Source organism: Artibeus jamaicensis, unplaced genomic scaffold, assembly GCF_021234435.1.
Source record: "Artibeus jamaicensis isolate MK-2021 breed Jamaican fruit bat unplaced genomic scaffold, CSHL_Jam_final contig_554, whole genome shotgun sequence".
In the NCBI taxonomy this organism is placed as follows: Eukaryota; Metazoa; Chordata; class Mammalia; order Chiroptera; family Phyllostomidae; genus Artibeus; species Artibeus jamaicensis.
This window is the reverse complement of record NW_026521885.1, coordinates 1,630,516-1,650,982: the sequence shown is the minus strand read 5'-3', so window position 1 is coordinate 1,650,982 and position 20,467 is coordinate 1,630,516. Positions and strand designations below refer to the sequence as shown.

The 20,467-nt window shown below is 35.1% G+C and overlaps 1 protein-coding gene across 1 annotated transcript in view; it reads left to right on the top strand.

Annotated features, from left to right (window-relative positions):
* Positions 1-20,467, top strand: part of GABRA3 (gamma-aminobutyric acid type A receptor subunit alpha3) — a 361,284-nt gene that overhangs the window by 124,480 nt on the left and 216,337 nt on the right. The window contains exon 4 of the mRNA XM_037133321.2: positions 20,188-20,353. Within this exon, the coding sequence (XP_036989216.1) occupies positions 20,196-20,353 (158 nt within the window). The 5' untranslated portion in view covers positions 20,188-20,195. The remainder of the gene's footprint in view (positions 1-20,187; positions 20,354-20,467) is intronic.

Below are 20,467 nucleotides of genomic sequence, written 5' to 3'. Positions count from 1 at the left end.
AGTGTGTGTTTAATTCATGCAACATATGTATTTTAATAAGAAGATAATTAATATGATTTCCTTATATCTTTTCCCCCTTTTCTAGTTTTGTTAAATTATAACTGACAAACAGCACTGTGTAAGTGTAAGGTGTATAGCATAATGACTTGACATACATGTAGTGTGAAAAGATTACCACAAAAAGTTTAGTTAATACACATCATGTCATATAGTTATTTATTTTAAATGGTTTTTTCCTTGTGATTAGAGTTTATAAGATGTCCTCTCTTAGGAACTTTCTAATACACCAATCAGCAATATTAGCTATAGTCAGCATGTTATATGTTACATCCCCGGTACTTATTTATCTTATAACTGGAAGTGTGTACCTTTGACTGTCTTCATCCAATTCTACAAACACCTCCACACCCCTCGCCTCTGGTAACCACAAATATAATATCTTTTTCAATTTTTTTAGATTCCACATGTAAATGAGATCATACAGTTTTTGTCTTTGTCTGGCTTATTTTATTTAGCATAATGCCCTCAAGTCTATCCATGTTGTGATAGCAGGATTTTCTTCTTTAATGGCTGAAAAGTATTCCATTTTTTATATGTAGTACATTTTCCTTATGCATTCATCTGTTGATGAACACTTAGATTGTTTCCATGTCTTCACTATTATAAATAATACTGCAGTGAACATGGTGGTGCAGACATCTCTTTGACATAGTGATTTAATTTCTTTCAGATATATACCCAGAAGTGGAATAGTTGGATCATATTGTAGTTCAATTTTTAATTTGTTGAAGAAATTCCATACTATTTTCCGTAGTGGCTGCACCAGTCTGCATTCCCACTAACATTGCACAAGGGTTTCCTTTGCTCCACATCCTCACCAGGTTGTTATCTCTTGTCTTTTTAATGATAAGCCACCCTCACAGACACGATGTGACATCTCTTTCTTTTTTTTTTTTTTTTGCTTTTTGTATTCTTTATTCTAGGCATTATAGTTTCACATTCTTAACTCATACAAACGTGTTATGTTTCTTTGCTTTAACAAACACAATCCTTATCTTTTCTTTGGGTTAAGATCATAAACACATGTTTCAAGGTCTAAAGACTTCTTTTTTTTAAAATTAATTTTATTTAGTTATTTTTCAAGTACAGTTTTTTGTCTATTTTCCCATCCCAGCCTCCCCCTGCCCCTTGCTCCCCACCTCCCTCCCATTTCCACCCCCCTTAGTTCTCGTCCCTGTGTCCTTCCTATTTGTTCCTCCAAATCCCTCCCCCTTTTTCCCCTTAACTTCCCTTCCTTCTCCCCTCTGGTCACTATCCCCTTGTTCTCTATTTCAGTGTCTTTGTTTTTTTTTTTTCTGCTTGCCTGTTTGTTTTGTTGTTTATCTTCCTGTTAAAGGTGAGATCATATGGTATTTGTCTTTCAGCACCTGGCCTATTTCACTCAGCATAATGCTTTCCAGTGCCATCCATGTTGTTGCAAAGGGTAGGAGCTCCTTCTTTCTCTCTGCTGCATAGAATTCCATTGTGTATATGTACCACAATTTTGGATCCATTCATTTACTGTCAGGCACCTAGGTTGCTTCCAACTCTTGGCTATTGTCAATTGTGCTGCTATGAACATTGTGGTGCATAGGTTCTTTGATATTGATGTTTTAGGATTCTTAGGATATAATCCCAGCAGTGGAATTGCTGGGTCAAAAGGCAGGTCGATTTTTATTTTTCTGAGAAAATTCCATACTGCTTTCCATAATGGTTGTATCAGTCTGCAATCCCACCAACAGTGAACTAACGGCCCCTTTTCCCCACACCCTCTCCAACATTTGTTGTTTGTTGCTTGGTTTATGGTAGCCATCCTGACTGGTGTAAAGTGGTATCTCACTGTGGTTTTAATTTGCATCTCTCTGCTAGCTAACGATATTGAGCATCTCTTCATGTGTCTCTGAATGTTCTGTATGTCCTCCTTGGAGAAGTGTTTGTTCAAGTCCTTTTCCCATTTTTTAATTGGGTTGGTTGTCTTCTTAGAGTGGAGTTGTGTAAGTTCTTTGTATATTTTGGAGATTAAACCTTTGTCTGAGGTATCATTGGCAAATATGTTTTCCCATACAGTTGGTTGTCTTGCTAATTTAATTCTTTCTTTTTAATTTTATTTTTTCAATTATAGTTACCATTTTATCAAAAATTATGTCTTAAGTTTTAGTGGTGTACTTATTTACTATGTGTATCTGTACCCAAACTGTGATTGTTTATATCATTACTGAGAATAAAGTATTATAAGCCTTAGATAACTGGCTTATGTACCATGATTATGTATTCTTTTATCACTACTCTGCTCTTTTCATGTCCAAATGCCTATTTTTTCATGATTCTTTGTTTATAATGACCAGTTACACAAAATTAAGTAGTTTATGCACCATGGGTTCTTGAGCATGTACCAGTGTACTCTTTCTCAATGTTGCATCTGCTCTTGAAGCAAATTCATTTGTTTCAGTATTTTTAATCATATGCAATATCTGCCTGAAAATCACCATTCTATAATTGTGTGCTCCAGAGTTATATGTTCCATGACTGAATTACTTCATACTATTAGGGGTAATATCATGGATTTTTCTCTTACTATGGCTATGTACTTATTTACCATTGCCACCTTAATATGCATCCTGTCAGAGTGCTTTTGGAATATTAATGTCTTCTCAGACATAAAGATTGTCAGCGTATGCATGTGGACATCTGTTCCTTTGTGGTCACAGTTGTCTGAACATGTGCAAGTTGATAATTCATAGCTGGGTCCTGATTATCATGGCAGACTACATATGATTCTTTGTCTAAGCTCTTAGTAATATCTATCCACTGTAGCAATCTAATAGATAATTCACTATGGTCACATGGGCACTCATATTGGTTATATGCTCCTGTACCATAGTTATTATTTTTTTAGCATTTATGAGTTCAGTTCCATTGTCTTTTTTAACAGGTATTGTGACCTTCAGGACCTCACTCATTCTCCTTGAGTGAACACTTATGTTTCTGGATTATATATCTTTATCTGTGCACATATTTCTATAACAAGTATATTTTCCCTATATGCAAAGAGTTTTAAAATTTAATCCTAACCTGTATGATATTCAGATGTATCAATGGCCATTATTTATTTCACTATTTTTGTAATATGCACATTTTAATTATTTTTAAAATTCCACTAATATAATGTTGTATTGTGATAAATATCTTTGAAATGATTTTGCTACTATGATTTTTCTGTCCAATAAATTCCTAGAATTAGAGTTACAGAGTCAGAAAATTTTTTGTAGGCTTTTTATTCATGTTGCCAGACTGTTTTCAAAGAAAGTTGCATAAATGTTGTGCTCTCATTAGCAGATATATATATATATATATATATATATATATATATATATATATATTTATGGAATTCCTCTCTCATCTTCAACGAAATTGTTTAGCATTGTTAAAAGGTTTTGTTTGTTTGATAAGTGAAATTATGCCTCACTGCTGTAGTTGCATTTCTTGAATCAATGTTAGGACTGAGTTTTTATTATTATTATTATTTTATTGTTGTTCAGTTACAATTGTCTCCATTTTCATTCCACCATGCCTCCCTGCCCCACCCATCCCCACCTTTCATCCTGGAACCCACCCTCTTTAGCTTTGTCCATGTTTCCTTTATACGTCTTCCTTGATGCCCTCCCCCCATTATCTCCTATTATCCTATCCCTCTCCCGCCTCCTCTCTGGTTATTGTCACATTGTTCTTGGTACACTTTACCCAATGGAATATTACACAGCAGAAAGAAAGAAGAAACCACTACCTTTTGTGACAGCATGGATGGAACTGGAGATTATTATGTTAAGTGAAATGAGCTAGATGGTGAAAGAAATACATATGATCTAACCTATAAGAGAAACCTAATGAACAAAATTCACTAATGAACATAATAGAACCACAGGCATAGAAACATGGAACAGACCAAAAAGTGTCTGGAAGGAAGTGTGGAGGGGGATAATGGTGGAAAGAAGGGGGAAGGATTAGACAAAAACATGTATGAATGACCCACCGACATGGAAGATAGTGTGGTAATTGACTGTGGCAGGAGGGATGGGATGGGTGGAGGAGGGCAAAGGGAGTAAGATTGGGACAACTGTAATAGAATAACAGTAAATAAATGAGTTCATAAAAATAAATAAACTTAAATGTATAAAATTCAAAAATAAAATAAGATGAGATCTTCTATATATGTCCTGATTAAAAAAAAAACAAATTTGTCAATTTCTGAGAGATGTGTTTTAAAGTTTCCCATTATAACCATACAGATACTTCTGTGTTTCTTTGTAGTACTGTCAGTTTTTGCTTTACATGTTTGGAAGCTGTTTTATAGGACTTTATTGTATCCTTCAGTAAATTGAATCTTTTATTATATGAATTTATTTTCTTCATCTCTAGTAAAACCTTTCAGTTAGAGTCTTTATTTCCTGAATATTAAAATAATATTTTGGCTAATATTTACATAGCATATCCTTCTGGTTTTACTTTCAACTTTTCCCTTATGTTTTAGATACAAGTCTTATAAAGTACATGCAGTTAATTTACTGTATTGTTATTTCTAATTTTTACACTTTTATTGTTGTTTAAATATAGTTGTTTGCACTCAGCCCTACCACTCCCACCCCAACTCAGCCATCCCCACCTCCCTTCCCTGCTTCCGCCCCTCCCCTTTATTTTGTCCATGTGCCCTTTATAGTTGTTCCTGAAAACCCTTCCTCCTTTTCCTCCCATTATCCTCTCCCACCTCCCCTCTGGATACTGTCAGATTGTTCTTAATTTTAATGTCTTTGGTTATATTCCACTTATTTATTTGTTTTATTGATTAGGTTCCACTTGTAGGAGAGATCATATGGTATTTGTCTTTCACTGCCTAACTTATTTAAGTTAGCATAATGCTCTCCAGTTTCATCCATGCTGTTGCAAAAGGTAAGAGCCCCTTTTGTTCTGCTGCATAATATTCCACTGTGTAAATGTACCATAATTTTTTGATCCATTACTTTATTAATGGACACTTAGGTTGCTTCAAACACTTGGCTATTGTAAATGGTACTGCTATGAACATTGGGGTGCATAGATTATTTTGAATTGCTGTTTTAGGTTTCTTAGGATATAATCCCAGCAGTGGAATTGGTGTGTCAAAAGGCACTTTCATTTTTAGTTTTCTGAGGAAATTCCATACTCTTTTCCACAGTAGCTGCATCAGTCTGCATTCCCACCAACAGTGCACTAGGGTTCCCTTTTCTTCACATTCTCTCCAACACTTGTTGTTTGTTGATTTATGATAGTCATTCTCACAGGTATGAAGTGGTATCTCATTGTGGTTTTAATTTGCATCTCTCTGATGGCTATGGATGCTGAGCATCTTTTTATATGTCTCTGGGCCCTCTTTGGAGAAGTGTCAGGTCCTTTACCCATTTTTTAATTGGATTATTTGTCTTCCTGGAGTAAGTCATGTGAGTTCTTTATATATTTTGGAGATCAAATTCTTGTCTGATGTATCATTAGCAAATATTTTCCCATATACTTGATTATTTTTTCACTTTAATGCTGCTTTCTTTAGCCATGCAGAAACTTTTTAATTTTATGAGGTCCCATTTGTTTATTCTTTTCTTTCTGTCACTTGCTCTAGGGGACATATTAGTGGAAATATTGTTGCATGGGATATCTGAGAATTTCCTGCCTATGTTTTCCTCCAGGGAAAACATAGTGTCATAGCTTATATTTAAGTCTTTTATCCACCTTGAATTTATTTTTGTGTGTCATGTAAGTTGGTGATCGAGTTTCATTTTTTGCATGCATCTGTCCAGATCTCCCAACACCATTTTTTGAAGAGACTATTTTGACTCCACTCTATACTCCTGTCCCCCTTTTCAAAAGTTAATTGACCATAGAGACATGGTTTTGGTCTATTTAAGACAAAGAGAATTTTAAAAGCAGCAAGTGAAAGACAATTACCTACAAGGGAGCTCTGGTAAGGCTATCAGCTGATCTCTCACTGGAAACATTTCATTTGAAAGGGATTGGCATACAATATTGAAAGTGATTTAAAGCAAGGACCTCTTAGAACCAATACTGTTTTACCCCACAAGGCTATCATTTGAAATTGAAAGAGAAATGAAGAGTTTTCCACACAAGGAAAAGCTAAAGGAATTCATTACCACCAAACCAGAATTACAAGAAATGTAGGAGGGTCTTCTTTTTTAAATATATATATATATATTATATATATAAATTATATATATTATATATATATATAATTTAGTTATTTTTCAAGTACAGTTTTTTTTGTCTATTTCTCCCATCCCAGCCCCCCCCCCCCCCCCCCCCGCCCCATCTCCCCACCTCCCTCCCATTCCCCCCGCCCACCCCAGAGGGGAGAGGGAAGGGAATTTAAGGGGAAAAATGGGGAGGGATTTTGAGGAACAAGTATGAAAGACACAGGGATGAGAACTGGAGGGTCTTCTTTAAGAATAAAAAAGAAAAAAAGAGGAACACTGATATTAAGAATAAAATGACAATAAATACATACCTATCAATAATCACTTTAATAGTAAATTGCTTAAGTGCTTCAATCAAAAGATATAGGGTAGCAGAATGGATACCAAAATAATATCCATGTATATGCTGTGTACAGGAAACCCACCTTAAAATGAAAGACAGACATACTAAAAGTAAAGAAATGGAAAAAGATATTTAATGCAAATGGAAATGGAAAAAAGGTGGGTTAGCAATGCTTATATGTAAAAGTAGACATCAGAACAAAGGCTAAAATAAGAGACAAAAAAGACACTGCATAACAATAAAGGGATCAATCCAGTAAGAGGATATAATCCTAGGAAGCATTTAAACATAGAAGTACCTAATTATGTAAAGCAAATCTTGCTGGACATGAAGTAAGATAGTAGGCAATATTAACGCTTCATTGATATCAATAGATAGATTTTCCACATGGAAAATCAACAAGAAACCACTAGCCTTAAATACCACACTAGACCAGATGGATTTAGTTGATATTTTCAGAGTGTTTCATCTCAAAATAGTAGAATATACATTTTTTTCAAGTGTACATGGAACTGTTTTTATGATAGGCCACATTTTAGGACACAAAACAAGTTTCAGTAAATTTAAGAAGACTGAAGCAATATCAAGCATCTTTTCCACATACAATGGTATGAAACTAATAATCAATTACAAGAAAATAATATAAAACACAAATACATGGAGGCTAAAAAACATGCTACTAAACAAAGGATAAGCTAACAATGACATCAAGGAAGAAATCAAAAGCTGCTTTGAGACAAATGAAAGTGAAAACACAACAACCCCAAATCTATGGGACATAGCAAAAGCAGGCCTAAGAGAGAAATTTATAACATTATAGGCCTACCTCAAAAAAAAGAAAACACAACAAAAATCTCACATAAAAATTTGGACAACTGTAATAGAATAATGACAATTTAAAAAAAATAGTAATCTAAATGTAAAAGGTCTAGAAAAAGAACAACAGTAAAGCCCAAAGTGAGGAAAAGGAAGGAAATAATAAAGATCAAAGTGGAAATTAATGAAATAGAGTCTCAAAAAACAATATAAAAGATTGATGAAACCAAAAACTGGTTCTTTGAAAAAATAAACAAGGTTGCTAAATCTTTAAGAAGTTTTATTAAGAAAAGGAGAAAGCATCCAAATAAATAAAATGAGAAATGAAAGAGAAGTAACAATTGACAACAAAGAAATGCAAAGGATTATAAAGATATGTTACAAACAACCATATGACAATTAATTATACAATCTGGAAGAAATGGATAAATTACTAGAAACACATATTCTTCCAAAACTGAATGAAGAAGAAACAGAAAGTCTGAGAAGACTCATTATAAATAATGAAATTGAACCAGTAATAAAAAAAAAAAACTTTCAACAAGCAAAAGTACTAGATCAGATAACTTCACTGGTGAATTTTACTAAACATTAAAAGAAGTCACACTTATCCTCAAACAATTTCAAAAATTCAAGAAGAGGAAAGAAAATTTCACTTTATGAGCCAGCATTATCCTCATTCCAAAACCAGATAGAAAATCAACAATAAAACAGCAGCCTTAAATAAGATACATCCAGGTGGATTTAATCAATATTTTCAGAGCATTTCACCACAAAGTAGAAGAACATACATTTTTCAATTGCCAATAGAAAGAAGATTATAAACCAATATCCCCAATGGACACAGATGGAAAAATCTTCAACAAAGTATTAGAAAACCAAATCTATCATGATATTAAAAAGATCAATCACCATAGTCACATGGGATTTATGCCCAGAATGAAAGGTTAATGTAATATATACAAATCAATTAATATGATACATCACATAAAGTCAAGGATAAAAATCATATGATAGTACAAACAGATGCAGAAAAACCTTTTGATAATATCTAGTACCCATTTATGATGACGAACTTTCGGCAAAGTGAAAATAGAACAAATCTCATCATGAGGGCCATGCATGACAAACCCACAACTAACATTATATTTAATTAGGAAAAACTAAGTTTTCTTAAATTTACAAACAAGACAGAGATGTCCATTTTCCCCACTAGTATTCAACATTGTACTAGAAGTTCTAGCCACAGCAATCATACAAGAAGAAGAAATAAAAGGAATCCAAATGGGAAATAAAGTAAAACTGTCATTATTTGCAGATGACATGATACTGTGTATAAAAAACCCTAAAGATTCCACCAAAAATCTATTAGATTTGATAAATGAGTTCTGTAATTTAGGAGAATACAAAATACTCAGAAATCTGTTATATTTTTATACACCAATAATAACCCATAAGCAAGGGAAACTAAGAAAGCATTCCCATTTACAGTTGCACCCAAATAAAATAAAATACTTAGGAATATATTTGACCAAGAAGGGAAAAGACCTATCTTTGGAAAATTATAAAACACTAAAGAAAGAAAATGAAGAAGATACAAGTAAATAAATTATATATGATGTTCATGGATAGCAACAATTAACATCATTAAAATGTACATGCTGCCCAAAGGAATCTATAGATTCAATGCAGTTTGTGCCAATAACATATTTTACAGAACAAGAATTAAGTAATCCAAATATTTATATGGAGCTGCCAAAGACCCCACATGGCCACAGTTATATTGAGAAAGAAGAACACATTTGAATGTATCACACTACCTGATATCAAACTATACCTATAGTAGTCAAAACATTATGACGCTTGCACAAAAACAGATATACAGAAGAATGGGACAGAATAAAGAGCTCTGAAGTAAATCCACACCTTTATGATCAATTAAAATTTGATAAAGCAGACAAGAACATATAATGGGTAAAGATAGCCTATTCAATAAATGGTGCTGGCAAAATTGTACAGATATGTGGTAAAAATGAAATTAGACTGCCTTTTTACACCAGAATTTATATACAAGAATAAACTCAAAATGAATTAAATACTTAAATGAAAGACGCAAAACCATAAAACCTGTAGAAGTAAACATAGGCACCAAAGTCAGACACTTCCTTAGTAATATTTTTTATGATATATCTCCTCAAACAAGGGAAACAAAATAAAAAATTAACACTCCTGGCTGATGTGGCTCAGTGGATTGAGTGCTGGCCTGTGAACCAATGGGTAACTGGTTCGATTCCCAGTAGGGCACATGCCTGGGTTGTAGGCCAGGTCCCCAGTTGAAAGTTTGCAAGAGGCAACCACGCATTGATGTTTCTCTCCCTCTTTCTCCCTCCCTTCCCTTCTCTCTAAATACTAAAATCATTTTAAAAAAGAGAAAAAAGTAATTAAGTAGGACTACATTAAACAAAAATTTCTTGCACAGCAAATGAAACCATTAAAATGAAAAGACAACCTCCTAAATGGGAGGACACATTCCCCAATGTTACATCTGATAAGGGTTACTATGTAAAATTTATAATAAGAATATACTACTCAACATCCCCCAATACAACAAACAATCCAATTTAAAAATGTGAAAAGGACCTGAATCAACACTTCTCCAAAGAGAACATTCAGGTGTCATGCAGACATATGAAAAGATGCTCAATGTCACTAAGCATCAGATGAATGCAAATTAAAACCACAATGGGATATTTCCTCACACGTGTTGGAATGGCTATCATCAATGAATCAACAAGTGCTGACAAGGATGTGGAAAAAAGGGAACCCTCACGCACTGTTGGTGGGAATGAAGACTGATGCAGCCACTGTGGAAAACAGTATGGAGTTCCTCAAAAAATTAAAACTAGAACTGCCTCATGACTCAGCAATTCCACTTCTGGGGATTTATCTGAGGAAACTCAAACACTAATATGGAAATATATACACCACTATGTTCATTGAAGTTTTATTTACAATAGCCAAGCTATGGAAGCAACCCAAGAGCCCATTAGTAGACGAGTGATTAAAAAAGTGGTGGCATATATACAGGGTCCAGCAGAAGTAATGCTTACTTGAGTGTGGTTGGTAGGGTAATAATGTGGGTATAATAATTTATAGTTTTAATTTGAACATTTCATCTAAAATGTCATATGGTGTGCTTGAGTGTGATATTGTTATCTTACATAATTACATGTTTATAATTTTGTAATAAAAGATTTTGTAACAAAAAGAGGTGTTATTTGTGCTGGACCCTGTACACAATGTCATATTATTCTTACATAAAAAGAATGAAATCTTGTCATTGTGACAGTGTGGCTGGACATAGAGGGTATTATGCTAAGGGAATTAAGTTAGAGAAAGACAAATATATGCTTTCACTTACATGTGGAATCTAAAAAGCAATATAAACTAACAAACAAAACAGAAAGTCTCATATGAGGAGAGAATATACTGATGTTTGCCAGCAGGAAGGGGATTGGAGTACTAGATGAAAAAGGTGAAGGAATTGAAAAGTATGGATTTATAGTTACAAAACAGTTATGGAGATGTAAGGTATAGCATAGGAAATATAGTTAATATTATTGTAATAACTATATATGGTGCCAGTTGAATAATGGAAATATTGAGGGCAACAGATTTTTAAAGTGCATATAATTGTCCGACCACTCTGTTGTACATCTGAACATAATACAAAATAATATTGAGTATAAAATTTAATTAAAAAATTTTAAAATGGAGAGAGGACCTGAATGAACACTTCTCCAAAAGGGACATACAGATGGTCAACAAACTAGTGAAAAGATGCTCAATGTCACTAATTGTCACAGAAATGCAAATTAAAACCACAATGAGAATATCATGTCACACCTGTCAGAATGGTTATCATCAGTAAATGCACAAATAAAAAGTGTTTATGAGACTGGAGAAAAGTGAACCTTTGTGCGTGGTTGGTAGGAATGCAGATTGGTGCAGCCACTATGAAAAACAGTCTGGGAATGTGGAGAAAAGGAAATGTTTTTGCACTGTTGGTGGGAATGTAGATTGGTGCACCCACTATGGAAAACAGTATGGAGGTTCCTCAATAAATTATAAATGAATGTGCTCTATGATCCAGCAATTCTATCTCTGAGTATATATTTGAAGAAACCCGAAACATGAATTCGAAGTAATATATGCACTCCTATGCTCATTGCAGCATTATTTACAATAGCCAAGCTGTGGAAGCAACCCAAGTGTCCATCAATAGATGAATGGATAAAAAGTGATGGTACTTATTTGCCATGGAATACACTTAGTGATAAAAAGAATGACATATTACCATTTGTGACAGCATGGATTGACCTACAGGGTATTATGCTATGTGAAATGTCAGTTAGAGAAAGACAAATACCTTATGATTTCACCTGTATATGTATTGTAAAGAACAATATAAATGAACATCAAAACAAAAACAGACTCTTAGATACAGAGAAAAGACTGATGGTTGCCAACGGGGAGGGCTTTGGGGGACTGGGAGAAAAGGGTAAAGGGATTGGGTGTACAGATTGATGGTTTCAGAATAGTCACAGGGATGTTAAGTGTTGATACAACATAGGAAATATAGTCAATAATATTGTAATAACTATGTGTGGTACCAGGTGGTTACTGGAAATATTGGGAAGAAAAGTTTATAGAGTATATGATTGTCTAATCAATAAACTATACACCTGAAACTAATACAAAATAATATTGAATACAATTTGTAATTGAAAAATATTTTTATTATTTTATTTTAATTTTAAATATTTGTACTGATTATGCTGTTATAGTTGTCCCATTTTTCTCCCCTTTTCCCCTCCATCCTGAACCCTCCTCCTACCAGCATTCCCCCCTCCATTAGTTCATGTCTTTGGGTCATACATATAAATTTTTTGGCTTCTCCATTTCCTGTACTATTCTTAACCTCCCCCTGTCTATTTTGTACCTACCAATTATGCTTCTTATTCCCTGTACCTTTTCCTCCATTCTACCCGCTCCCTGATGATAACCCTCCGTGTGAGCTCCTTTTTTTTTCTCTAGAGAATTTGTTTTTTAAAAATATATTTTATTGATTATACTATTACAGTTGTCCCATTTTCCCCCCTTTATTCCTCTTTGGCCTGCACCCTACCTCCCACCTACATTCCCCCCTAGTTCATGTCCATGGGTCATACATATAAGTTCTTTGGCTTTCTTATACTATTCTTAGCTTCCCACGGTCTATTTTGTACCTACCCTTTATGCTACTTTTTCCCTCACCTCGCTTACCCCTCCTTGCTGATAATACTCTATATGATCTCCATCTCTGTGATTCTGTTCCTGTTGTAGTTTTTGCTTAGTTTTTTTTTTTTTTAGGTCTGGTTGTTGAGAGTTGTGAGTTTGTTGTCATTTTACTGTTCATATTTTTTATCTTCTTTTTCTTAGGTAAGACCCTTTAACATTTCATATAATAAGGGCTTGGTGGTGATGAACTCCTTTAACTTGATCTTATCTGTGAAGCACTTATCTGCTCTTCCATTCTAAATGAGAGCTTTGCTATATAGAGCAATATAGGTCCTGGGTGTAGGTCCTGGCCTTTCATGACTTTGAATACTTTCTAGCCCCTTCTTGCCTATAAGGTTTCTTTTGAGAAATCAGCTGATAGTCTTATGGAAACTCCTTTGTAGGTAACTTTCTTTTTTGCTTTTGCTGTTTTTAAGATTCTCTCCTTATGTTTAATCTTGGGTAATGAAATTATGATGTGCCTTGGTGTGTGCTTCCTCAGGTCCAATTTCTTTGGGACTCTCTGAGCTGCCTGGACTTCCTGGAAGTCTATTTCCTTTGCCAGATTGGGGAAGTTCTCCATTGTTTTTTCAAATAAGTTTTCAATTTCTTGCTCTTCCAATTCTCCTTCTGGCATGTCTATTTTTCAGATGTTGGAATGTTTAAAGTTGTCCCAGAGGTTCCTAAGCCTCTCTTTATTATTTTTTTATTGAATTCTTGTTTGTTTGTTCTGTTCTGGTTGAATGTTTATTTCTTCCTTCTGGTCCAAAACGTTGATTTCAGTCCTAGTTTCCTTCCTGTCACTGTTGGTTCCCTGTGCATTTTCATTTATTTCACTTTTCACAGCCTTCACTCTTTTCTCTATTTTGTAACCATACTTAACCACTTCTGTGAGCATCCTGATTATCGGTGTTTTGAACTCTGCATCTGATAGGTTGGCTATCTCTTTATCGCTTAGTTGTATATTTTTCTGGAGCTTTGATCTGTTCTTTCATTTGGGCCATTTTGTTTGTCTCAGTACACCTGTTGCATAGTTATGCGAAGAGCCTAAGGCATTCACCAGGGTGGGGCAACCCATGTTGCTGCGTTGTGATGATGTATGGCGGTGGGTCCAAGAGGAAACAATGCTGCTTCCTTGGCTTTCAATGGCCTTTCAGTTACTTCCTCTGCTGCCCACAAGCAAATTGGGCCCTTCTGGTACTGATTCCAGGGTAGGTGGGTTTGTGTACATTCTAGGATCCTGTGAGTCTCTCCAACAAACTTTCCTGTGAGATGGAGTTTTTCCTGCCACCTTAACCCCCACAGGATTTGTCAGTCAGAGGTTTTGAGGTTTTATTTCCTAGCACTGGAACCCTGGATTGAGTGGTCTGTCTTGCTCCTCAGTTGTTCCTCCCAGTTTATCTGCCACAAATGTGGGACTACCCACTCTGCCAGTACTACCTCAACCACCCAGGTCCTCTAGCCCCTGCTTTGCCATGCATCCTCTCTGCCCCAGCTGCCTTTCTCCAACTCTCCTACCAGTCTGGATGCATGTTTCTTCTTTACCTCCTTGGTTGTCAGACTGCTGTACAGTTCAATTTTTGTCAGTTCTAGTTGTGGTTGTTTTTTGTTTTTATTTTGTTGTCCTCTTTTTTTGGTTGTGTGAGGAGGCATAGTGTATCTACCTATGACTCCATCTCAACCAGAAGTCCTGATCTCCATTTCTGTGATACTCTTCCTGCTCTAGTTGTTTGCTTAGTTTATTTTTGTTTTTAGGTTCATTTTTAATAGTTGTGAGTTTGTCATCATTTTACCATTCATAGTTTTGATCTACTTCTTACATAAGTCCATTTAACATTTCATATAATAAGGGCTTGGTGACGATGAACTCTTTTAAGTTTACCTTATCTAGGAAGCACTTTATCTGCCTTTCCATTCTAAATGATAGCTTTGCTGGAAATTTTTGTTTAAATCTAAAGGTTAAAAAAGGATTGGCATTAGGATTAGGTTTAGAATAATGCTTAAGCTTAATATTTGGTTAGATTTAAAATTAATGTTAGAATTTTTAAAGATTTTTTTTGAAGATTGGCTTAGGATTAGGTTTAAATCAAGGTTACAGTTAAAGTTGCCTCTAGGATTAGTTTAAGTTTGGGTTTAAAACAGAATTATTTGAAAATGAAGGCAAAGAGAAATAGGGATTCTATGGCAAAGAAAAAGTAACAAGTTTATATTTTTAATAAAAAAATCCACATTTGTTTTATTTGTATGTAATGTATTTTTATAAATTAATAACAAAAATTTGTCAATTAATGTATTAAAAAACAAAAACACTGGTGGAGAAATTGAGGCATCACAAGGTATATAGTGGCATAGGTATACATTATTCAAAATAACTTTTCCCATAGTGGTCTGTATTCCATTTATTAATGTGTTTGGTGGCCCCTAGCTGTGTACATAACTACACCAGTTTGTTACCATAAGTATAATAGTAAATAACCAAAAAAACATTTCTTGTCCCCCCCCAATTTTTTTGAGTATTTCTGCCTTCTCTTAGACCATAGCCCTCTGTTCTTGCATCATAGCAGTCTTCCTCTCTGTCGTGGCCATTTGCTCCTAAATCATATTGCTTAATCCTGTATCAGGGTAGCCATAATATACACACTGTATGTGCACACATTATGGTTAAGGACTAATGTACCAAATATCGCTTCACATGCATCATGGTTGTCTAAACTTATACCATAGTTTTCTCAAGCTACATGTATAGTTTATCATGTTTGAAGGCTCTTTGTTCAAGTGTCACAGTTTTCAGTTTACACACTACAGTAACTTGAAAATTCACGAAGATTGTCATGAGAATTTTGGGTGTCTGTGCTCCTCTACATTCCTTATCTGCATTTGTTTGATGGCCATCTGATCATGTACCATGGATGTATGTATGTTCAGTTAATGCTAGCATCTGGTAATGTGCCACATTTCTTTGTACATATACCAGAGTTGAGGCCTGTTTTGTAGAAACTTACTACTTTGCTAAGGCTACATGTCCAGTGGCATGTACAACTTTATTAACCATTGGGATGATATAATATCATCCCAATAAATTTAATTAAAAAATTTAAACATGGTAGAAAATAGCAAATGTTAACAATTTAAATGTATATTTTAGTAGTGTTATATATATTCATACTGTTGTGCAACAGCCTCGTGGCATGCTTTTGATCATGTACAATATCTTAATGAAGTAAGTACTAAGCCCTTCTTCTCTTGTTCACTGACTATTATGCTCATGTGTTACGATTTTCTGACACTTGCCACAGTTAAATTGTCTTATACCATAAATGTCTCTATGTGCATTATTAAAATAATGATATTGCTAACAAAGTGTCATGGTAATTGGAGGATATATATTATTTCTAACTTCTTCTATATATGATAGCAGTCTTCTCATGAATAATGGTTATTTCAATATGTACCTTAGTTATAAGTTCATATAACATTGTTGTCTTCTAATGCATCATACTGTATATCATAGTTTCTCCTTCCAAATCATGATATTTGCATCTATTCATTGGCACCTATTCTTAGTGTAAAGGGTTGCTACTTGTTTATCATGATTGTTGCAACATAACCTATATTTATATACTATAATAGCATAGTTGAACACACACTATGAGTCTCTTTGCTCATGCAGCATGGCCATATTTTTGTGTATCCAGAATGATTGCTTATGCATTCATGTTTTCTGAGCACCCACCATGGTTCTTTCTTATATTCTGTGGATCATTTCTTTAATTTGGACTTCATATCCTGTGGCTGGGATCACTCGCTCCCAAGCTATTTCTCCTGATATTTATCCACCATATATGAATGTGGGACCATCTGTTTCATTGCTACCACCGCCTCCCTGTGCCACACTGTGTTTCTGAATGAATGTGGCTTCTTTAAATCCTTGGCTGTCAGACTTTCATACAGTTCAATTTTCTGATGGCCCTGGGTGTTATTTGTTTGGAGATCTAGTTGTAATTCTTTCTATGGTTGTGCAAGGAAGTGAAGCATGTCTACCTATGCCTCCATTTTGACCAGAAGTCCTCTTGACTACAAATCCCAAATGATTTGGCCCCAAACAGCAATTGTTTCTGTACAGTAACTGTCAATCACATATCATGATTATCTAAAAATTAATCTCTATCATGTGATTATACAACATTAGGGTCTGCCAAAGCACTGTGGATGTTTGAGCACATATATTGGTTTCTGCATATGGATGTTTCTCATGCCTTAGGGTTTTCTGCCTATGCATTATATTTTCTTACTGATATGCCATGGCTTTCTGAACTATTCTGTTTTCTGTTCATTTTTATAAAATGACCATCAACTCTTGTACAACTTACAAAACATGAATGCCACAAACACATATTAGATTGACCATAAACAATTGCTGTTTGGGGCCAAATCATTTGGGATTTGTAGTCAAGAGGACTTCTGGTCAAAATGGAGGCATAAATAGACATGCTTCACTTCCTTGCAGAACCATAGAAAGAATTACAACTAGATCTCCAAACAAATAACACCCAGGGCCATCAGAAAATTGAACTGTATGAAAGTCTGACAGCCAAGGATTTAAAGAAGCCACACTCATTCAGAAACACAGTGTGGCACGGGTGGGCAGCGGTGGCAATGAAACAGATGGTCCCACATTCATATATGGTGGATAAATATCAGGAGGAATAGCTTGGGAGTGAGTGATCCCAGCCACAGGCCAGACCACACAGTCCAAGGTTCCAACACTAGGAAGATAAATTCCCATAACTTTTGGCTATAAAAACCATCAGTGGCTGGAATGGCAGAAGAAACTGCCAGATTTTGAGGATACTCTGTTTAAAGGGCCTACATGAACTTAGAATATATACAAACCCACACACTGTGGGATTCTGCACCAGGACAACAACTGGAAGGATACCAATAGCATATGGGAAGTAACGAGGAATGGAGCAAGTTCTGGGCAAAACTCCAGAAGCTAGGCAGTGTCATTGTCCCCTCTCTGAGCCCTCCACCCACACAGAGCAACAGAGTGGTGAAGCAGGTGGCTCCACCCTGGCAATTACCTAAGGTTCTATCCCACAAAATTACAGGTGTCTTTTCTGTAATAGGCCATGCTACTAAGAGTCAAAGCAGCCCTATCTAATAGACAGAAACAAACATAGGGAGGCTGCCAAATTAAGGAGATAGAGAAATGTGGCTCAAATGGAAAAAAAAACATAACAAAACCCCAGAAAAAGAACCAAATGAAGTGGAGATAATCAACCTATGAGATGCAGAGTTTAAAACACTGGTGATCAAGATGCTCAAAGAACTCATTGAGTATTGGAACAGCATAAAAAAGACCCAGCCAGAAATAAAATTTACACTAAGTTAAATAAAGAAAAATCTACAGGGAACCATCAGTGGAGGGGAAGAAGCCAGGACTTAAATAATCAATTTGGAGCATAAGGAAGAAATAAGCATTAAACCAGAACAGCAAGAAGAAAAAATGAATAAAAAAAAAAAACAAGGATAGTATAAGGATCCTCTGGGACATCTCCAAATGTACCAATATCAAAATCATAGGGATGCCAGAAGGAGAACAGAGAAAGCAAGAAATTGAAAACTTATTTGAAAAAATGATGAAAGAAGACTTCCCTAATTTGACAAAAAAAAATAGACATACAAATCCAGGAAGCAGAGTCCCAAATAAGCTGGACCCAAAGAGAGAGCTACACCATGACACATCATAATTTAAATGCCAAAAATTAAAGACAGAATCTTAAAATTAGCAAGAGAAGAGCAGAGAGTTACCTATGAAGGAGTTCCCATAAGACTATCAGCTGATTTTTCCAAAGAAACTTTGCAGGCAACAAGGGACTGGCAAGAAATATTCAAAGTGATGAAAAGCAAGGACCTACAACCTAGATTACTCTATCCAGCAAAGCTATCCTTTAGAATGGAAGGGTAGGAAAGGACTTTCCAGACAAGGTAAAGTAAAGGAGTTCATCATCACCAAGCCATTATTTTATGAAACACTATAGGGAATCATATAAGAAAAAGGAGATCATCCCTGTCTGGTGTGGCTCAGTGGATTGAGCAATAGCCTGTGAACCAAAGAGTCACCAGTTTAATACCCAGTCAGGGCACATGCTTGGGTTGTAGGCCAGGTCCCCCGTAAGGGGTATTTTAGAGGCAACCACATGTTGTCTCTCTCCCTCTCTTTCTCCCTCCTTTCACCTTGGTAAAAATAAATAAATAAAATGTTTAAAGGAAAGAAAAAGAAGAACAAAACTATGAACATCAAAATGGCAATGAATTCACAACTATCAACAACTGAATCTAAAAAATCAAAGTGAACAAACAACCAGAACAAGAACGGAATCATTGATATGATCATTTGGAGGGTTATCAGCTGGGAGGTAGAAGTGGGAGAATGGGGGAAAAGGTACAAGGATTAAGAAGCATAATTGACAGGTACAAAATAGAAAGATGGATGTTAAGAATAGTATAGGAAATGGAGAAGTCAAAGAACTTATATGCACAACCCATGGACATGAACTAAGGTGGGGGACTGTTGGAGGGAAGATGGGTACTGGCTGAGGTGGGCAAAGGGGAGAAAATTGGGACAGATGTAATAGTATTATCAATAAAATATATTTAAAAAGCAATTGTTTTGTGAAAAAAATACATATTGTCCCATAATTTTATATGATACCACCTAATACTATGAGTATTTCTAATGTGAACATTTCCTCATGTCAGAAGTCCACCTTCTCCAGTATTATATTTTTCTGTGCCTATACCAGATTGTGTTGAGGAGCCTTTAGCTAGTGTATTAAATTAAGAATATCCAGATTATGTAACCTGCTGTATAAGAAGGCACAAGCTACCCATATGAGGTTTGCAGAAAAATTGCTTAATTGTATCAAGATGAGAATTAATCTTAAATATGCCATGAAATGACTCTGGGTCTTAATATTCTATTATTTTCTGAAAGAATACCTTTAACTATGGCAAAGACATTTGTAATAGTAAAGATCAGAGAGTAGTGGTGGAAAATAAAATGAATATGATAGATTAATTTTTTTGGATTATAAGAGGTAACTGAGGCTGAGAGAAGTTCTGTGAGTCACCTCATCACAGAAAAACAGGGGAAAAAATGGAACTGCAACCTAAGACTACCGATTAGTGATTTAGAGCTCTTTACATTATTTTTACTTGGATGGGTTCTAGTATATTGAAAGAGGGGTAGGTTGGGAATGAATTTTGGTGACATTAACTGAAGGAAGGAATTTTCACATTAAGCATTTAAGAACTAGATACTAGGGAAGTTAAGTAATTCTAATAGAGTTAAATAAAATCTTTTTTGAAACTTCTCCTTTCTTTTGTCCATTTTCCCCCTTCCCTTTTCCCTTAAAATGGATCTCTCAGGACTCTCCATGTTGATGCCTAAGAAGATGATAATCACACAGATGAGGCACTTCTACCTGACCAGTCTTGGGCTTCTATTCCTGATTAATATTCTCCCTGGAACAGATGGCCAAGGGGAATCAAGACGACAAGAACCTGGGGAATTTGTGAAGCAGGATATTGGCGGGTAAGAATCCTTCTAGAACAAAAGAATCATGTGATAAATCCTTGCCTTCGGCCAAAATTTTTATTTTTTCCCAGATTAACTAATGTACTCTGGTCCTTAATACTAGACATTGCA